The following is an 18,318-nucleotide window of genomic DNA, read 5'->3' as shown; positions in this document are numbered from 1 at the left end:
CGAAGCTAATGTGGTGCCAGCCGTGTTGATCATAAGCACGTGATCCTTTCAAAGTTAGTTCATAAATAAACTGCACTTATGACATGCAGCTCGCATTGACAGGTAAAAATCTGATCTACCTGCTTACACTTCAAACACGAGGACACAGATCCAATTCATATCAGATAATTTTCCACATATGAACACGGCCTGAATCTGATTTGAGTAAATTGGAATCTATGTGATTTTTTTCCCGTGCTTACATGTACGAGGGCTATATCCGATCTGTGCCACATGGGAGAAAAAAAAAAGTGGAATTGGGTCACTTGAACCATGCAGTGTAAATGCAGCCTAAATGGCGGATGAAAACACATTTGCTTAAAAGACTGACATGGTAAACATTACACCCAGGTGACTTCATTGGGCTTGCCTTGATTACTGTTGGTTACTAGGTTACCAATACTACAGACAGCCACTCTAACAGCTTGATAGAAATGCACCTAATTTGCATTTGGGACTTTTACTTTGAAATGATTTGCTTCATGTTAGAACAGAAACCAAGCTATTGACTTCCATTGTCCTTTTTTGGATGAACTGTCTTGTTCTCTGAATTGTTTATTTGTACATATTTGTGTTTGTAGTCTCACCTCGAGGGTCAGCATGTTGACTCTCTGTTGCAGACTGCCATTCTCTGACTGAAGTAGTGCTGTGTCTTTGGGCTCGAAGGAGCAGTAGGAGTTTCTGTCCTCTCCAAACTCGCTTATCATGGGGAACTACACACACACACACACACACACACACACACACACACACACACAAAAAAGAACATATGGGTCATCACAGGCAGAAAACATTAAACCAAACCATTAAACTCAATTATTTAGGGTTCAGTAGATAGTTGTGCCAATTGTGGTGCTAAAAACAGTGTGACATTCACTAACCACTAGCAATCTGGTTTAATAGGGCATTATATGCATTAGTCTCAGTCTTCCAGTGGAATGATGGGTGAACACCTGAATTTAGAATCTGATTGACTGATTTCTACAGTATTTCCATGAGACACGTGGGTCACATTCTTTAATAGTCCAATAGGAAATAAACCTGTAATGACTAAAAACTATGGAAGAAAAGGCAGTTATAGTAGACTTTAAATAACAATTTTATTCATAGGACATCAATATTATATTTGTATTTCCTTACACATGACACTGAGCAAAATGAACTGTGATTGGTTGCTTAACATTTCAGTCAAGTGTGCTTTATTAATGAAAGATGCAAAGAGTTGCTGCAAGTGTAAAAGTCTGAGGCAAATTCAAGCTCAAACCAGTGTTGAACTATACTGTTTCCTGGGGTTTGAGCTATGTTTTTGTCTTTTTTTTTTTTTTTTTGGAGAGTGTGTTAAATATGTCTACCAATTTTAACCATGATAATGTTTAAATACTTTACATAGAAATGAGTAAGAAATTACAAGGTATTAAAAAGTAGTATTGATTCCTAAAAGATAATTAATTGGGTTTCTTCGAAAAGAGCACCAAGAATGGCCTTTTCTGCTGCCAAAGTTGCAACTCTTGCATCACCAGTACAGGGTGTTCAACGCATAACTGTTTCCATTTAAAAATGTTTTGCAGTGTTTTGTCTGGGCTGAACAGAGCCCTGGATACACAAGGCTGTCCTTGTATCACAATCCATCATAAATAGGATGAGAAATCAGAATTGTGTAGCAAAGTGTGTTGAAAACAGTATGTCAGAAATCTCCAGATGGTTTTCTATTCACCTCAAGAACAGCTTGTGACCTTACAAAGCAAACAGTGTACATTTTTATTGTATGAGGACTTTAAAGTCATGCTGAAAATAATAATGGTTTTTGGTGTAATTTGGTGTAATACATATTTACTGTTACTATTTATTGATGCCCCTCCTTTCTAAAAAGCATTGATTTTTACAAAACCTCATCATTCTGAGTTTTGTGCTCTGATTGGCCATTTATTCATTTAGTTGTGATTTGCTGAATGCCTTCAGTGTGTGACAGAAATGTTATGCCTTTACTACCTTATCAATTTGATGAATTTGATTCAAAATATGCAGATGATCAAGTTGATTAATCAGCTTCATTAGCGCAACTTGAGTAGAACATAACTGATTGGTAAGGTTTTGTGAAACAATGCCATGGCTCAGTCAGCAACAATACAAAAGTTACACCAGATTTCTTTGGATATACATTTGGGCTGTGTGTTGACAATCTTTCCACACACTAGTGTAGATTTGAGGTAGATTAGGCATTTTTAAATGAGGCATTTAGGGAAGGTACGATTTAGTCAATTGACTTTTATAAAGAATATCTCTTGGGGTTTTTTCTCTGTAGTTTTTGCAGCCTGATTTCACAAACAAAAATGTAACTATTTTACGTTTTGTCAGTTTAGTGGCTATTTCATACGAGTTCAGTTGTATGAAAATGTATGATTTTAAAAAGGAGGCGTGACACCAAACTCTGCCCCTAAACCCAACCATCATAGGGGGATAAGCAAATTGTACTAAATTGTAATGAGATTGTACCAATTCATATGAATTAGCCACCAAATCAAAAAGTTATGAATTGCCATGAGATTGTGTTGGTTTTTGAGACTAAAAATTTTCTATATGTATAAACAGCTTATAAAAGTTCAAAGACATGCATAGCATATGCATATTTATATACATTTATTTGGTCTGTTGAAATTCCTGGTTTTGATTGACTCGACTGTGTGTAATAAAATTGTTTAAAACATAAATAGTTCCGGTCAGTTTTGTTCAAAGTTCAAAATAAATGTTCTTCCCCAAAAACATAGCTACACAGTAAAAAGCAATTAGTTCATTTACTTGTTCCTTAACAGCAACAAGTAAACTTTTTAAGAAGTGAGTAAATCTGTTGCAACAGAGCGGAACGGTAAAGTTGACTTAACTTTTAACATTTTAAATTTGAGCAAAAAATTACATGTTTTTTTTTATTTAAGCAAAATTCATTTACTTAAAGGAATGCATTTACTCACTGCTTTAAGTAAACTAATAACTTTTTACAATGTAGTAACCTCAGTTTACTATAGCAAATCGGTGACAGTTGCTGGCAGAGCCCTTTATTCCTCTGTGTAATCTTGAGGACACAGACTTGCTTTACCAGGGAGTCGATGGAGATTAACCAACTAGTAAATATGCTTAAATTTTGCAAAGAGAGCAGCTAAACATTTGTGCAGCTATTAGATATGCCCATTGTCATTTGCACGTTTGCTTATTCATAACAATTTGCATTAGTATAATATTATTAGTAGTAGTATTAAAGAATATAAGAATATGATGTGTGTTTGGATATACATTTTTGACCACACTTCGTTAATATTGTTCATTTATTTGTTTTCTGGAAATTAGAACTGAATTTAGAAATAGTTTTGAAACAAATCCTTGAATTTAACCAAAATAAATATGTAGGCTAATGGATGTCTCTAGTTTCCACTCTTATCTCATCCACAAAAGTAAAGGAGTAAAAGTAAAGTAAAGAGAAGGTAAAGAGGCCGAATGGAGGCTCATTCTTTATCCTCATGCTGCAGATGGTCTGTTTAACATGTTTTCTCTCTAGTGAAGTGTTCAGATTTTCCACTTACAACGCTCACCATGGAAATAGCAAATGTGCCATAGTACGACACAACTGACTCTTAAAGGGAATGGGAGATGAGACTGTGATTGGTTTAATACACGTTATGCTCAAAACACACCCACATTAAGAGAATAAGCACAACCCTGTTAGACCATGCACCAGGGCGCAAACTGTATATTTCTGTCCTTAAATGAGCAAAAGGATTCAGACACTCCCTTAATGCTTTTACACCATGTGCTTTAGACTTTGTGCCTAGATCACAAAAATAGAGCCTATGATCTCTCTCGCACAAACCTTCACTCTGACTGCTAATTCAATGTGGGGACTAGGAGATTAAAAATGTCATAACTGACAATTTTCATAAACTAGTTTAACTTGTCAATAACTTAGCAAACTACTAAGTAATAATCAGGATAATCAATGGTTTGTTGTGCATTAAAAGTTTTTAAATGCACTACGTAGAGGCAATCACGCTCCACAACATGCATGTAAAATCCTTTTGTGACCAGCAATCCGATGATTATACCCTACATATATATAAAACACACACACATTAGTCACTTTCCATTTCAACTCTCCATGTATCTTTCCATTTAGTCTCTGCACTTATAGGCTACAAGTTCATCTCCTGCATCATCATCTACCTCACTGCTGGCATCACTAGATGCTCTGTGCTTTGATGTGCTGGATCTCATGTATTTCTACTCCTACGAGCTTTGAGAGTTGTGTGCATTTGTTCCCCCCCGTTTAGCCCTTTACTAGGCAGTGAGCCATATTGAACGCAGAGCCCTGGAGCCTTTCTCAATCTCTTTTTCTTTCTTTTTCTCTCTCCATCTCTCTATCTCTCTTTCTCCTTCTGCAAAAACAGCTGTTCTTCAGAAGCAGACGTCAACGATGCGTGTATGTGCATTTTTATGGGCAGAGCTGAACCAAAAAGCTTTAAACATACCCAATCTGGAGCATCTTCTACCTGCAGCTCACTAGACACTTGGCAGCAGCCCAAACTACCTAGTTGTACCCAGAGATCACATCAAACGAACCAGCTGTGCACCTTGTTGAGTTGGTTACTGCACAGCAACAGCATTGTGCTGCCGATGTGTTATCTGACTTCATACTGTACCATTCTACTATCTAATATCCCAGTGACACCAATCACAACATATTTTGATTGAAAAAAAAACAAACAAACTGTTAAATTTACTCAAACAGCAATTGGGAACTCCACCATTTCCTGTTTTCTAAGGATGCATGATTTAAAACAGTGACTGTTTACATGGACATCAGTTATCAAAAGAATTGTCTTAATCTGAATAAGACAATAATATGATTAAGGTGTTTACATGAGTTTTTTGAATGTTCGTTTTATGATCCTGTTTTACATGTTATAGCACATAGATGGATTATCGCCAATGCATCCACCACCATCCACGTTTCCTCCAGAGTTTCATATCATTTCGGGTGTTTAATTTTTAATTTGGGTTTTTCATCTATATTCAGAAACATTTCATTCATGACCCCGTGACAAACTGAGGTATTGGAAGTGAGTATGAGTAAGTACAGACTGGTGGAAGAGTATTGCTTTAATTAATACCGCACGCTGAATGGAGAAAAAACCCTCAGCATTTTGTGATGTGCTTGTTGTCTGTGGTCCTTTTCTGACTTAGGTGCAGAGAAAAGTGTCAAACAGCTGTGTGTGTATTAGGGTTGGGCAATGTCGACCAATTTGGCATCGCACAATGTCTAATGTGAAACATCGCAATGAATGATGGCATCGTCTTTGTAGGCGGTGGTGAATTATTTATGAATAATTATTGTTTTTCCCATAACAAAATCATAAACAAATAAAGATAACTTACACACAAATTACCACATCAATCACTTTTTTGCAGGACCTATTCAGGCATGAATTGGCAGAGTGATCTGTGTCATTAAAATGGCATTGAGAAACTTGGTTGGTAAAAAAGATGCACAACCAACAGGAACCAACCCACAGTATCTGACGTGTACAAGCGTGAAAACAAAAGATTAAAGCAGTGTTCTGATGCTGTGACACGTTACCTGATAGATATAAAAGACTAAAGAGTCGTTATATAGAGACAAGATTAATTAAATGTCATGTTTAACAACTATAGTGAGATACGATTACACCTGTTCTAACCCTGTATAAATGTCTTGTTTTGAACATAAATTAAGATATTTTAAAGCATGTTGGACACAGGTGGCCATAGTATTTTTTAAAGATTACCATTTTTTTACATTGTTTTTCTATTTTATTTTAAACAAAAAATAACTTCTAACGCTGACCTAAACTTTCAAAATGTTTAAAAATTCTGAATTCCAAAAAATATTTTCAAAATTTGACAATTTTACTTAAACATAGCAGAAATTAATTACATGTTAAAAATATTCAAATAGACATTTCATTATTACAAACATTCACATTATTACATTTTCTCTTGATTTTTTTAGCAGTGTATATTAATCTTGAAGATTGCCAGATATCCTTATCACTGATTTCCAGCGCTATCACTCAAAAATACTGATTATTTTAAACACAAGCTATTCCTTTTTTCCTAAATAAAAATCTCATCTTCATTCACATTCATCTTTAAAGATTAACAGAACCTTTGATTTTGATGGAGCGCATCGGGATCTGAAGCGGACGGGGAGAGGAGCGGCTTTGTGTGTTTGTGCGGTTTGACATGCTAATTACAGTGAGCATGCTTGTTTATGTGGAGCTCAGCTCACATGTCGACTGGGCTATAAATAAAGCTGCATCATACATGAAGCAGATACAGTTCCAGATGAGTTCAGTAACACCACTGTCATTAATCAACTGAACGGCACATGGCTGAACATAAAACTCTGACAACAGCATATATTAGTGCTGACGAACATGAACTATATTTTGAAAGAAAACCAAAAAGCAGTTCTGTATGTTTGATGTCTAGCATTAATGTAACCAATGCTAACCTCCTTCTTCCTTCAGGCTACAAGAATAAGTGCATATGGCTCAAAAGATTTTTTGTAATGTTCTTAAAAGAAGTGCATTATGCTCATAAAGGTTGCATTTTCAATTTTATTTTCTTCTATTATATAATTCAAATGTATTTCTGTGATGGTAAAGATGATTTATCATCATTACTCCAGTCTTTAATTTCACACATTCCTTTGGAAACATTCAATGCTGACTCACTGTTTAAAGAACATTTCTTACCAATATTTAAGAAGGTTGCTGATTAATATTTTTGGAACAATGTATTATAGGGCTTTAAAGGGATTAATTTACACAAAATGAAAATTACTCCATCATTTACTCCCCCTCATGTGGTTTTAAAGCTCTAAAGTTTCTAATTTCTGTTGAATAAAAAGAGGATATTTTGAAGAATGGTTGCTTGATGGTTGCTGGTGCCCATTGATTTTCATACTAGGAAAACAATTATTATGGAGGTCACAGGGCCTTTTCAAAGTATCTTCTTTTGTGTTCAACAGAAGAAAGAAACTCAAATATGTTTTGAACAAGTTAAGGGTGAGTCAGCATATTAGAATGATTTCCAAAGGATTGTGAAATACATTACATTTTAAACTATATTACAGTAGAAACAGAAATTGAAACACAACCTTGAATATAAAACATATAGTTACCCAAACTTGAATGATGCAGAATTGTAATTTTTGTGTAAACAATCCCTCATTTAAAATATGTTTCTGACCTCAAACTTCTTCCAACCCAGCCTCATTGAAGATATGTGCCCAGGGCTACATTTTTGTGAACCGGGAAATATGTACCCGGGGCTATGTCTGCTTGCAGTTTTTTTTATAGATTTTTAAAATTATTATTATTTTTTTTTTTTTTGCTCAAACACACTACAAGCAACTATGTATAATTTAGATGATCTCAAATATGCCATTTCAGCTAGTGCCATTTCTTGTAAAACCACCAGAGGTGGCTGTGTACATTTCTGCCAGTCTCAATGTCTTTGTGCACATTTGTGAGAGAAGCCAGTCAGCTTGTTGTGGATAATTGCTTGTATTGACTGACTATTGAACTGTGACTCAGAGCAAACCAACAAATATCAGTCACTCAGCATGTATTTAATATGTTAAATATGTAATAATTAGACTATAAACAATACCATTTTATTGGGAGTGTAGTGCATTATTCTGCACGTCTGAATGGCTCTGATATATAAATGTTTCTGTCATGTCACATCAAACTGCTTGTTGCTGGAATCTTGCTTTATTGCAAGTTGTTAGGACATAGTGTAATGCAGGGGTGCTCAACCCTGTTCCTGGAGATCTTCCTTCCTGGAGAGTTTAGCTCCAACCCTGATCAAACACACCTGAACCAATTAATCAGGGCCTGAACAGCACTTGATAATTACAGGCAGGTGTGTTTGATATGGGTTGCAACTGAATCCTGCAGGATGGTAGATCTCCAGGAACAGGGTTGGTCACCCTTGGTGTAATGTTTATTTTATGAAGGGGCAATTGTGGACTAATCATTAGGGAGTTGGAATTGTTATCAAAAGGTTGCAGGTTCGACTCCCGGTCTCCATCTTCAATACCCAGCTGAAGTGCCCCTGAGCAAGGCACACAACCCCTGATTTCAGTACATTATCCAAACTTAAGTCTGGGTAACCATACTTGACAGTACTCATATCACTTTATGCCCACTTTTGCATTTTTCAAAACTGTGGTGACAACTAACTGTTAAAACAGGGAGATTTGCTAACTTTTAAGAAAAAATAAATCTCCAGACCATTAAAAGAGCAGCACAGCACAGATTAATAGACCTCATATCACAAACTTAGTGTGCCTGGCTCCTTCTGATCTATTGAAGGTTTGTTGATACACAGAGTGGTAGGTTTAATGATTTCTTCGCACTCTTTCTGAGTGCTGTGCTCCACAAAGACATAATCGCTCAGTGTGTGTGCATTTGCGTCCACACAGATATTATCACTCAGTGTGTGGGTATACTGTGCTCCTCTCTAATGAAGTGCCCTATATATTGTGTCTGTGACCGTGTCACTGTCTCTGGGTTAATGTGAGATGAGTAGTGAGGTAGAGGACAAATGGATTTGGGGCTAATGAGGAAGTCTACACCCCACTTTTGACTAGATAACTATGTCAAGTTAAATACGTATCATCCCTACACTTATATTAATAATGTTAATTTGAAATAAATTAAATTGGAGTAATTTGAAAGACAATGACAATCCTTTTTTGATATTTTAATGAGCACCTAGGGTTAGCAGACTATTTTATCAAAAGTTTGATCCACAAGTCTGAAACCACACTTGGGTGTTTTTCATTTTATCCTGGAAATAAGCTGACAGCTATAAACAAAAGTTACGTAATAATAATGTAAGATTCTGCACTATTTCTAGGTCACTAATCAAGTTTTTCTCGCTTCTGCTGAAACACAAGATGCTTTGTGCATTTTTTTCAAAGCAAGCTAGAAAGCAAGATCATTGTGTTTTATAGAAACTTCAGGATTCCGTCCAAATTAAACGCAAACAATGGGCAACTCCAATACTTTAACAGGAAGGTTTTTGAAATTACATTTTCTTTCACAAAAATAGGACCATGAATGGTCTTTGTTAATGAGCAAACAACTTCTTTTAATATGAAATCTTTTTCAGATCATCTCAATTAAATTTTAAAACTGTTAGAATTACTGGATTACTGTTGGAGTTATTGGGTTGCTGAAACTAATCACCTCTTTTGCTTTTTGCCATTATAACATGGAATAAACACGACTGAACATCAGAACTACACAAACATCAGTAAAACAGTCTGTAAACAATGTTGTTTCCTGTCCATAAACGCATTAGCTATGAAAAAAAAATTAGATAATAATAAGCTTTTTTTAAAAAAGAAAATGGTATAATTAAAAAAAAAAACAAAATAGTCAACATAATAATTCAATAGCATTAACAATTTACTTTGGATGTTTTCTTTAGAGCAAAAAGTCAGAAACTCCAACAAATATAAGCAACATAGGCTCATTCTAAAAAATGTAGCCCAATATACATTTCTGGAGAACGTGAAATATGTAGCCAGAAGTACATATGTCTGCATTTTATTTTTAAAATGAAGACTACGGAGTGGTATGACACCAAAAGCTACCAGCTGACGGCTTACCTCCGTATGGATAGCTTTCCCACTGTTACCAATTGGTCCAGTTAGCTCACCGTGTACGTCTATGGACTTGAGATGCAGAGAGGAGTTGACTATGACTATGAAAAACAGTTTCCAGAAAGCGCGTAAAACAAAAACAAAAGCCCAAAAAAGTGGGAAGTGGGTAGGTGCTGGTCAATCTGTGCTTTTGAAAACACTATTGGTTGGGTTCAGGGAAGGAGAAGAGTGGGCCAGTCGATCGGTCAGTCATTCAGTCAGTTAACAGTGGCCTCTGGTGGATTTATGCGATAAAAACAGGCATGAATGGCACTCGCGAGAGAAATTTGAGATCTCAAAAAGCATACACAGCAGCCTCTGGTGGATTTGCGACAACAAAAACTGCAAAAAAGCTTACCTCCTAGGACATATTTGGCGCTCTCCAGAAATGTATATAGAAGTACATTTTCAGAATGAGCCTGGGTTGAATAGTCAATATATAATGTGGTCAGCCACAATAATCACAACTGTATGTCCGTCAATAATTTCAGTCTTTCTAGTAAGTTCAACAGCACAAGAGGGTCTGCATTGGTTAGTAAATCTTTAATATTAAACAAGAGCCAAAAGGCATCTAAAATTGCCACATTTTAGCAGAAGTACAAACCTGAATATATCTGATGAACACAAACTAATGTTTACAGAACACTGCCATTTAAGGTGACCTCCACTGATATCTCCTATCTGAAACTAAAGCATCTTTAAGCCATTTCCTACCTTTATCTCATAAATCTTGAGTTTTCGCTTGATGTCTGCGTTTTCTCGCTCGAGGCCAGCCAGTCGGGTCTTGATGTCCTGGTAGGCACTGATGAGGGCGAATTGGGAGGCCGAATACATGTCGTCTGATAAGGGAGAGTTGGACCAGCCCACCCCGCAGCCGTCTTCTTTCAGACCCTCGCTGCCCCCCAACAAGCCCAGCTGACCCCCGAAGAGAGACTCCATGACACCTGATCCTCAACCTGATGGAGAAAAAGAAGACAACAGTTGTTTATGTGAAACAGTCATCTTTCAAACATGACTTCTTTCATCTTCACTTGCATTCTTCACTTCACTTCTTCAGTGGTTTTCTGTGTCATGCTCTCTCCATTATGAGCTCCATCTCAGCCGCAGTTTCGATAATGATCTGCTTTCTCAACAACACTTATTAGTAATGACATCTAGGCCATTGTACAATACATGCAAACCACCAAACCGCACCAAACAAAACATTTTCACTGAAGGTCAATCAGTGGTTTTCTCATGGTCAACCACATGTGCTTTAGCTTCTCTAGTCCTTATAATTCACTGCAAATCTGGATACTGTTTTTGCCTTTGAAGTACATTTATACAAAAAAAAAAAGTTTTATTTGTACAAAACATTATTATTATTATTATTATTATTATTATTATTATTATTACTATTATTATTATTATTATTAATTTACACTGTATTTAGGGTAATAAGCTAATTATTAATGAGTGAATTTGAAAAAAAGTGGCAAGTTTTTAAATGTTTCTGTTATGTGAAGGGGACGTTGCCATTGTACGTGTGGATCCAAACGCAGGTTTATTAACAGGATGATCAGGCAGGCAACGGTCAACAGGCTCAAACAGACGTATATAGGCAATCGAGTGCATTCTGAAGTTCGATGTTCGATGAAGAAACAACAGAACAAATTCTTAAGAGGGCTAACTATATTAACCTTAAAAATGGTTAAACAATTTTAAACTGCTTTTATGTCAGCCAAAAAAAAAGACTTTCACCAGAAGAAAAACATATCATAGGAAATACTGTGAAATTTCCATTGCATTTTAAACCATCACCTGGGAAATATTTGTATATAGAGAATTAAAAATTCCCAGCTGGGCTAATAGTTTTCATAGTTTTAATAGTTTAATTGGTGAATTTTTATGTATCCATGTTCAAAATGGCCCAAATGCAAAACTTAATTGATTAACTTCTGTATTAATTAAGTTATCCTACCAAAAGTTAAGCATTTTCTATGCAAATGCAAAATGTGCTATCTTTTACATATCTTTTCTGGTTCAAAATGTACTGCAATTGCATTGTGAAGTCTTAACATGTTTGCTTTATTGGGGGGACGATGTGGACTGACCGCAGTCAATGAGATGATATCAATTATGCAGGAGGACAAAAGCCAGAGACACTGAGAGCAAGCAGCATGACCTCACCGAAGCACAGGCTGTGCTGCTGAGAGGGTGACATCACCGCCTAGCAACCATCGCCAGCTTCACCTGTACAGATGCCATTTCTTTCAGGCTCTTAGAAGAGCAGCAGATTCAGTCAATACATTTAGTGTTTTGGAGAAAAATACTTGCGCTTCGCACTCGACTATGATTTTCAATTCCTTTTGAATTGATAAGGCACATGTAAACATTGTTCTAATACCTAATGAGCTGGCTAGCTGTCTTCTTCTAAAGGGGTATACAGTACTAACAAATGAAGCCTCATAGTTGACAGATTTGGAGCGCTCTACATAGGCAGTAAATGCGTCATATATACTTTGTGCTCACTTGCACACATACACACCAGATGTGACTCATAAGTAATGGAAATAGCATGCTGTGAGTTGCTAAGCTCGTTTCAATATTGCTATTTTTCAGTTTTTAACAGATAACTCGTGCAAATGTTATTTCATACAGCAAAAATTTTAATGAGTGCAACGTTATTTTGCATATTCAAGAAAAATCAACAGTATTTACAAAATAAAGCAACAATAGTTTTACTAAAAGACGACCAAACCCATGGTCTCTTGGCTTTATGTACAGTTGAAGTTAAAATTATTAGTCCTCCTATGGAATTAATTATTTTAATATCATTTGCCAAGTGTTGTCTAACAGAGAGATTTCTTCAACACATTTTAAGAATCATAATAGATTTAATAAATAACTTATTTTGTCTTTGCCATGATGACAGTGCATAATGTTTTTTCTATCTATTTTGCAAGATAAGTAGTATTTGGGTTAATGTGCAATTGCAGTACTAAACTAGGTTATTATGTTGAATAGTCAAATTATAAGGTAATTAGGAAAGGTATTGGATAACAGTGGTTTGTTCTGTAGCTAATCAAAAGGTTTTTTTAAGGGGCTAAAAAAAGGGGGCTTAAAATTGTTTTAAAAATTGGGAAATACTATAAAACTGTTCTTGCTGCTACAATTAATATTTAAAAAAATAATAAACATTTCATAGAAGAGCTTATAATTTTGACTTTTTGGCAGGCAGTGTTGCCAGATTGGGCGGTTTTGAATTTGATTGTGCCAGTAAAAAATGGCATAGGCAGGTTGACACAGTTTGGGTGGTTTAAAAAACTTTTTTTATGCTTAAAATAAAAAACTTATAATAAGTAAAATAAAACTTTTTAACAAAACAAAACTGTGTGCTCCTACTCCATTCATTCAGTAGTGACCAGTGCATAGTGCAAACTGTGTGGGCCCACCCCCAAGAGATGAAGGCAAGTTAATCAAAATCTGACTCCCCCTCTCATGCACGCACATCATGCAGTGCTGCTGTTAAAGAGTTACAGTATACTCACAGCGCTTTATCATGACACTTTTATCGATCACTTTTGTTTCACAATTGACAGCAAGAACAAACATAGAAGCATTGTTTGGTTGACAAGCAGCACCTGATCATGTTCAAAAGAATTTAAAACGCCAGATAGGATGAATTTACGAAAGTAAACAATACTCCAACATAAGTGCAGTGTGTGGGTAAGAGGGCAGTGTTTCTATGAGACCTGGTTATGTTGTGGTTCTGTGACTGCTAGTGTTGGTTGCTGTATGGTTAGAAATTTTGACAGTTAAAGTAACTAGGTTAATTTCCATTTGTATAAATTAAAATTAAATAAAATATTAATCTAATATTTTGGGAGTTTTTATGTACATTTTGGCGGGATTTGGACAGCATTTGGGAAAATTCAGCTGTGTCTGGCAACACTGTTGGGGGAAATAAGTATTGAACATGTTTTTTTTTTTTCCTGGGAATAATATTTCTAAAATGTACATTTTTCATACATTTTCTCAAATGTATTTAATACTTTATATAAAAGGCATTTTTGATGATGGCAGCGTAAAGACGATTCTCATTTGGCTAATATTATGAGCTCATATTAATTTACACTGATGAAGGGCAGAGTGTTGCTTTCTAACTGCCTGGGCTTTCTCTGCCTTTCAACACCTCCATTTCTTCTTGTGTTCAAAGCTTTGTTAATTTAATTTTATTACACACAACTAAATTTGTAAACTAATTAGTTTGGTTTTCTTTGCAAATATGGATTTCTTTGGTTGTTACCAACATCTGGTGAAAATTTCAGTCAAAAGTGTGTGTGTGTGTGTGTGTGTGTGTGTGTGTGTGTGTGTGTGTGTGTGTGTGTGTGTGTGTGTGTGTGTGTGTGTGTGTGTGTGTGTGTGTGTGTGTGTGTGTTGTGTGGGTGTATGGTAAAAACAGAATTTTTTACACACACTCCTAAATGTGTTGAGATGTATCAATGTATCAAAATATATTTTAAGAGCATACTGTGGATTAAAATTTTGCATCATTAAGCCTAGCTTGACTACATTGACAGGAATTCTGAAACCAGGATTTTGAAACCTAGCTATATTGTCAAAATAAATCAACAGAATTACTAAAAGTCTTGTCAGACAGCAGTGTTTATGAAACTGTAGCTCTATTAGTCTCCTGTGGCTTTTCTTCATGCCCTTCAGTCTCCAGAGTCCAGTGTCCACAGCATGATCAATCTCTCCAGTTTTAAACTCAACACTTATTCACACACATACTGAACCAATAAGATAAACATATTTCATATTTCTTTCGTGAGTTTTTGCACACAGGAATTATTTACAGTACATATCAAGTATGTAGCAGAGTCATTTTTTTAACTAAGTTATGTAAAAGTACAATCGATTGTTGAGTCATTTTTATTTTAGGTTTACTTTATAAAACTCTCATACATTTTACTTTCTTTTTTGCAAGTTTCATTTAATGCACTGAATTAGGCCAGGGTGGCACGGTGGCTTTGTGGTTAGCACTGTCATCTCACAGCAAGAAGGTCGCTAGGTTGAGTGCCAGTCAGTTGGAATTTCTGTAGTTTGCATGTTCTTCCTGTGTTGGTGAAGGTTTTCTCCAGGTGCTCCAATTTTTCCCACAGTCAGAAAACATGTGCTATAAAAGAACTGGATGAACTAAATTAGCCATATGTATGAATGTGTGTGTAAATGTATCACACCTGTTGCAGTGCCCTAGTTTGGACACTTGAGGGCAGTAGTTTGTTTTGTAGTTTCACTTCATTTCCCATAATCCTTTGTATTACTGATTGTTATGTTACAGCTGTTTCGTGTTTGTTCATTTAGTCCTGTCTTTATGAACCCTCTTGTTCTCTGTTTAAGTTGCCTTAGGATTTTGTTTCTCACGTCTGGTATGTTTGTCTGGTTATCTAGTTTTTGTATTACTATTATTCTTGGATTCCTGTTTGTGTTCGTTTTTGTTAGCACTTGTTAGCACTCCTACCCTGTCCTTGTATTTACCCGTTTTTGAATTTTTGCCAGTTCCTTCGTCTGGTCAGCTAGTTTTTGTATCTTAAGGGATCTGAAATGTGCTCATGTAGTACAAGATGTAAGTACAAGATTCCAAAAGGGCCGCAGCTCTGCACAGTTTAATTCCAACCCTAATTAAACACACCTGATCAAACTAATTGAGTCCTTCAGGCTTGTTTGAAACCTACAGGTAAGTGTGTTGGAGCAGAGTTGGAACTAAACTGTGCAGGGCTTGTCACTTCCTGGCCTCTAGGAATTGAGTTTGACACCCCTGTTATATGCAATTTAATATAATAATATGCAAATTACATAGTATAAGACATTTGATTTTCCAGTGATGGGTTGTAGCTGAAAGGGCATCCAATGTGTAAAACATGCAGGATAAGTTGGCGGTTCATTCCGCTGTGGCGACCCCTGATGAATAAAGGGACAAAGCCAAAAATTTATGAATGACATATTTGGATTTCAGATATATAAAATATATTTCCTAGTGCAAATATAAATGTAGGATTACAAATATGTATGTTCAATATTATCTTTAATTTTGATATAGTTTTACATGTTTAATGCAATGAAACCAACCCATTAATGTCTATAAAAGTGAAATGACTAAACCTACACACAGGAGGCTGAGAAAAATTGGACTGAATCAGCTGGTATGAATTTACAATGATGAAGGGCAGAGGGTTGCTGAATATCTACTGAGAGATTTTAGCTGCTTATTGGGCTTTCACTGCCTTTCCACACTTCCCTTTCTTCATGTGTTTAATACTTTTTCCCTGTGTCAGTTCATAACCCACAACTTCATTTGTAAACTATTTAGTTGTGTTTTCTTTGCCTATATGGATACTTTTGGTTGTTACCAACATTCAGTGAAAAATTCAAGCCAGCAGCACCTTTAGAAATATGTTTTCTGAGAAAAACGGTGACGTCTTTTATCACTCTATATGTCAAAAATGCAAATATGAGCTTGTATAACACATATGTAATTTGCATATGCTGTACTTCTAAGCATGAGATTTGTAATCGCGAATATTTACTTAATTACAAAATTATTGTCCATTCAGATGCCACTGAAGCAAAACACAAACATGCGGAGATAAGCAGAAAAACAGAACATCTCCACTGTAAACTGTTTAGTAAGATGATATGGATCCGCGTGCAGCATCAGGTTCGCCATCTGATAAAGAACGGAGGTGTGAGGAGATTTTACCACACACAACATGAGTCAGATGCTCCTTACTTGGTGAGCTATTTTTGATTTACTTGCGTACCAGTGCTAAAAAACGTACAGAGAAGCCTTGGACCTTTTCCTGGGTGTTTCTCTCTCGATCTCTCCTTCTCTTCATCCTTCAGGGCAATCCAGAAAAACACCCACTCGAGCCTGATACATTTGCTCAGGCATGAGGCCATGGGCAGAGAGATGCAGTTCTGATGAAGGTGTGAATGCGTGTAGGTGGAAGAATATCACTTTAGAGACATTCAGAGCCACTGCATTAATGCAAGTGTGTTCGCAATCAGGCTTTCTCTTTCTTCCTCTCTCTCTCTCTCACTCTGTGTGCTGCACAGTACACTTCTCTCATGTTGTGTGACGTCTGCTTTTGTAAGCATATTGAGGAGTCATGGGTACTGTATATATTTTTTGCATTGATGAAAATCAAGGCACATGATTGTCTTAGTTTAAAAAAGGTTTTCTCTGTTGGAAAAGATTGGAAAATGTCAGTGCTGCTCTTTACATACATTAAAATAATAAAAGAATTAATATAATTCATTAAATTAAATTTGTGCATGCAGATCATTTTGTTTTAAAATATAGTTTGTTTATTCACAATGCAACTTTAATTTACAACAGAAATATATTCTTGCGTTTATTTTTATAGCTAAATATACTACTAAATATACGACTCAATATTTATGGCGATGCGGTGGTGCAGTGAGTAGCGCTGTCACCTCACAGCGAGAAGGTCGCTGGTTCAAGCCACGGCTGGGTCAGTTGGAGTTCCAAGAGTTCACGTGGGTTTCCTCCGTTTTCCCCCACAGTCCAAAGACATGTGGTATAGGTGAATTGGGTAAGCTAAAATTGACCGTAGTGTATGTGTGTGAAGGAGTGTGTCCTAGCCTGTGATTGATTGCAGCTGGAAGGGCATTCTCTGTGTAAAACATATGCTGGATAAATTGGCGGTTCATTTTGCTGTGGCAACTCCAGATTAATAAAGGGACTTAGCCGAAAATAAAATGAATGTATACTACTAAATTGTTCTACTACTAATAAGTTTTCACAGTTATTAAACTATTTATTAGTTTAAAACTATATTATTTATTATTTTTTATTTAATATTTAATACATCTGAAATAATAAATCATACTTAATGCATTATTATTTTTATTGTTATTATTATTTTATAGAAATGAGCAATAATAGGTTATTTATTATTATTATTATTAGTAGTAGTAGTAGTAGTACTAGTAGTAGTAGTAGTAGTAATGTTGATGATGATGATAATAATATTAATAATTAATATTATTATTGTTATTTTATATTTATTGAGCAATAATAGGTTATTATTATTGTTAGTAGTAGTAGTAGTCATGTTGAGGATGATGATGATGATGATGATGATAATAATAATAATAATAATAATATTTATTATTATTATTATTATTATTATTATTTTATATTTATTGAGCAATAATAGTTTATTATTATTTAGTAGTAGTAGCAGCGGTAGTGGTAGTGGTAGTAGTAATAATAATAATTTATATAATTATTATAATTATTATTATTATTATTATTATTATTTTATAGTTATTGTGCAATGATAGGTTATTATCATTACTATATTAATAATAGTAATAGTAGTAGTAGTAGAAGTAGTAGTAGTAACAGCAGCAGTAATAGTAGTAGTAGTTGTAGTAGTAGCAGCAGCAGTAGTAGTAGGAGCAGTAGTAGCAGTAGTAACAGTAGTAGCAGCAGAAGTAGTAGTAGTAGCAGCACTAGTAACAGT

The 18,318-nt window shown here is 35.4% G+C and overlaps 2 protein-coding genes across 5 annotated transcripts in view; one reads left to right on the top strand and one right to left on the bottom strand.

The window, feature by feature from the left end:
• The window catches only part of LOC100538338 (uncharacterized), a 137,486-nt gene that overhangs the window by 52,232 nt on the left and 66,936 nt on the right, over positions 1 to 18,318 (top strand). The gene's annotated exons all lie outside the window — the stretch shown is intronic.
• The window catches only part of tbkbp1 (TBK1 binding protein 1), a 99,862-nt gene that overhangs the window by 41,990 nt on the left and 39,554 nt on the right, over positions 1 to 18,318 (bottom strand). For both annotated transcript variants that reach the window (XM_073918549.1, XM_021472559.2), the window contains 2 exons: positions 10,499 to 10,740; positions 627 to 752 (listed from right to left, as the gene is read on the bottom strand). In XM_073918549.1, coding sequence (XP_073774650.1) covers positions 627 to 752; positions 10,499 to 10,723 — 351 coding nt within the window. In that variant the 5' untranslated portion in view covers positions 10,724 to 10,740. The remainder of the gene's footprint in view (positions 1 to 626; positions 753 to 10,498; positions 10,741 to 18,318) is intronic.

Source organism: Danio rerio, chromosome 12 (assembly GCF_049306965.1).
Source record: "Danio rerio strain Tuebingen ecotype United States chromosome 12, GRCz12tu, whole genome shotgun sequence".
NCBI classification, from domain to species: Eukaryota; Metazoa; Chordata; class Actinopteri; order Cypriniformes; family Danionidae; genus Danio; species Danio rerio.
Note: the sequence above shows the minus strand (reverse complement) of the source record. Positions and strands in the feature narration are given on the sequence as shown.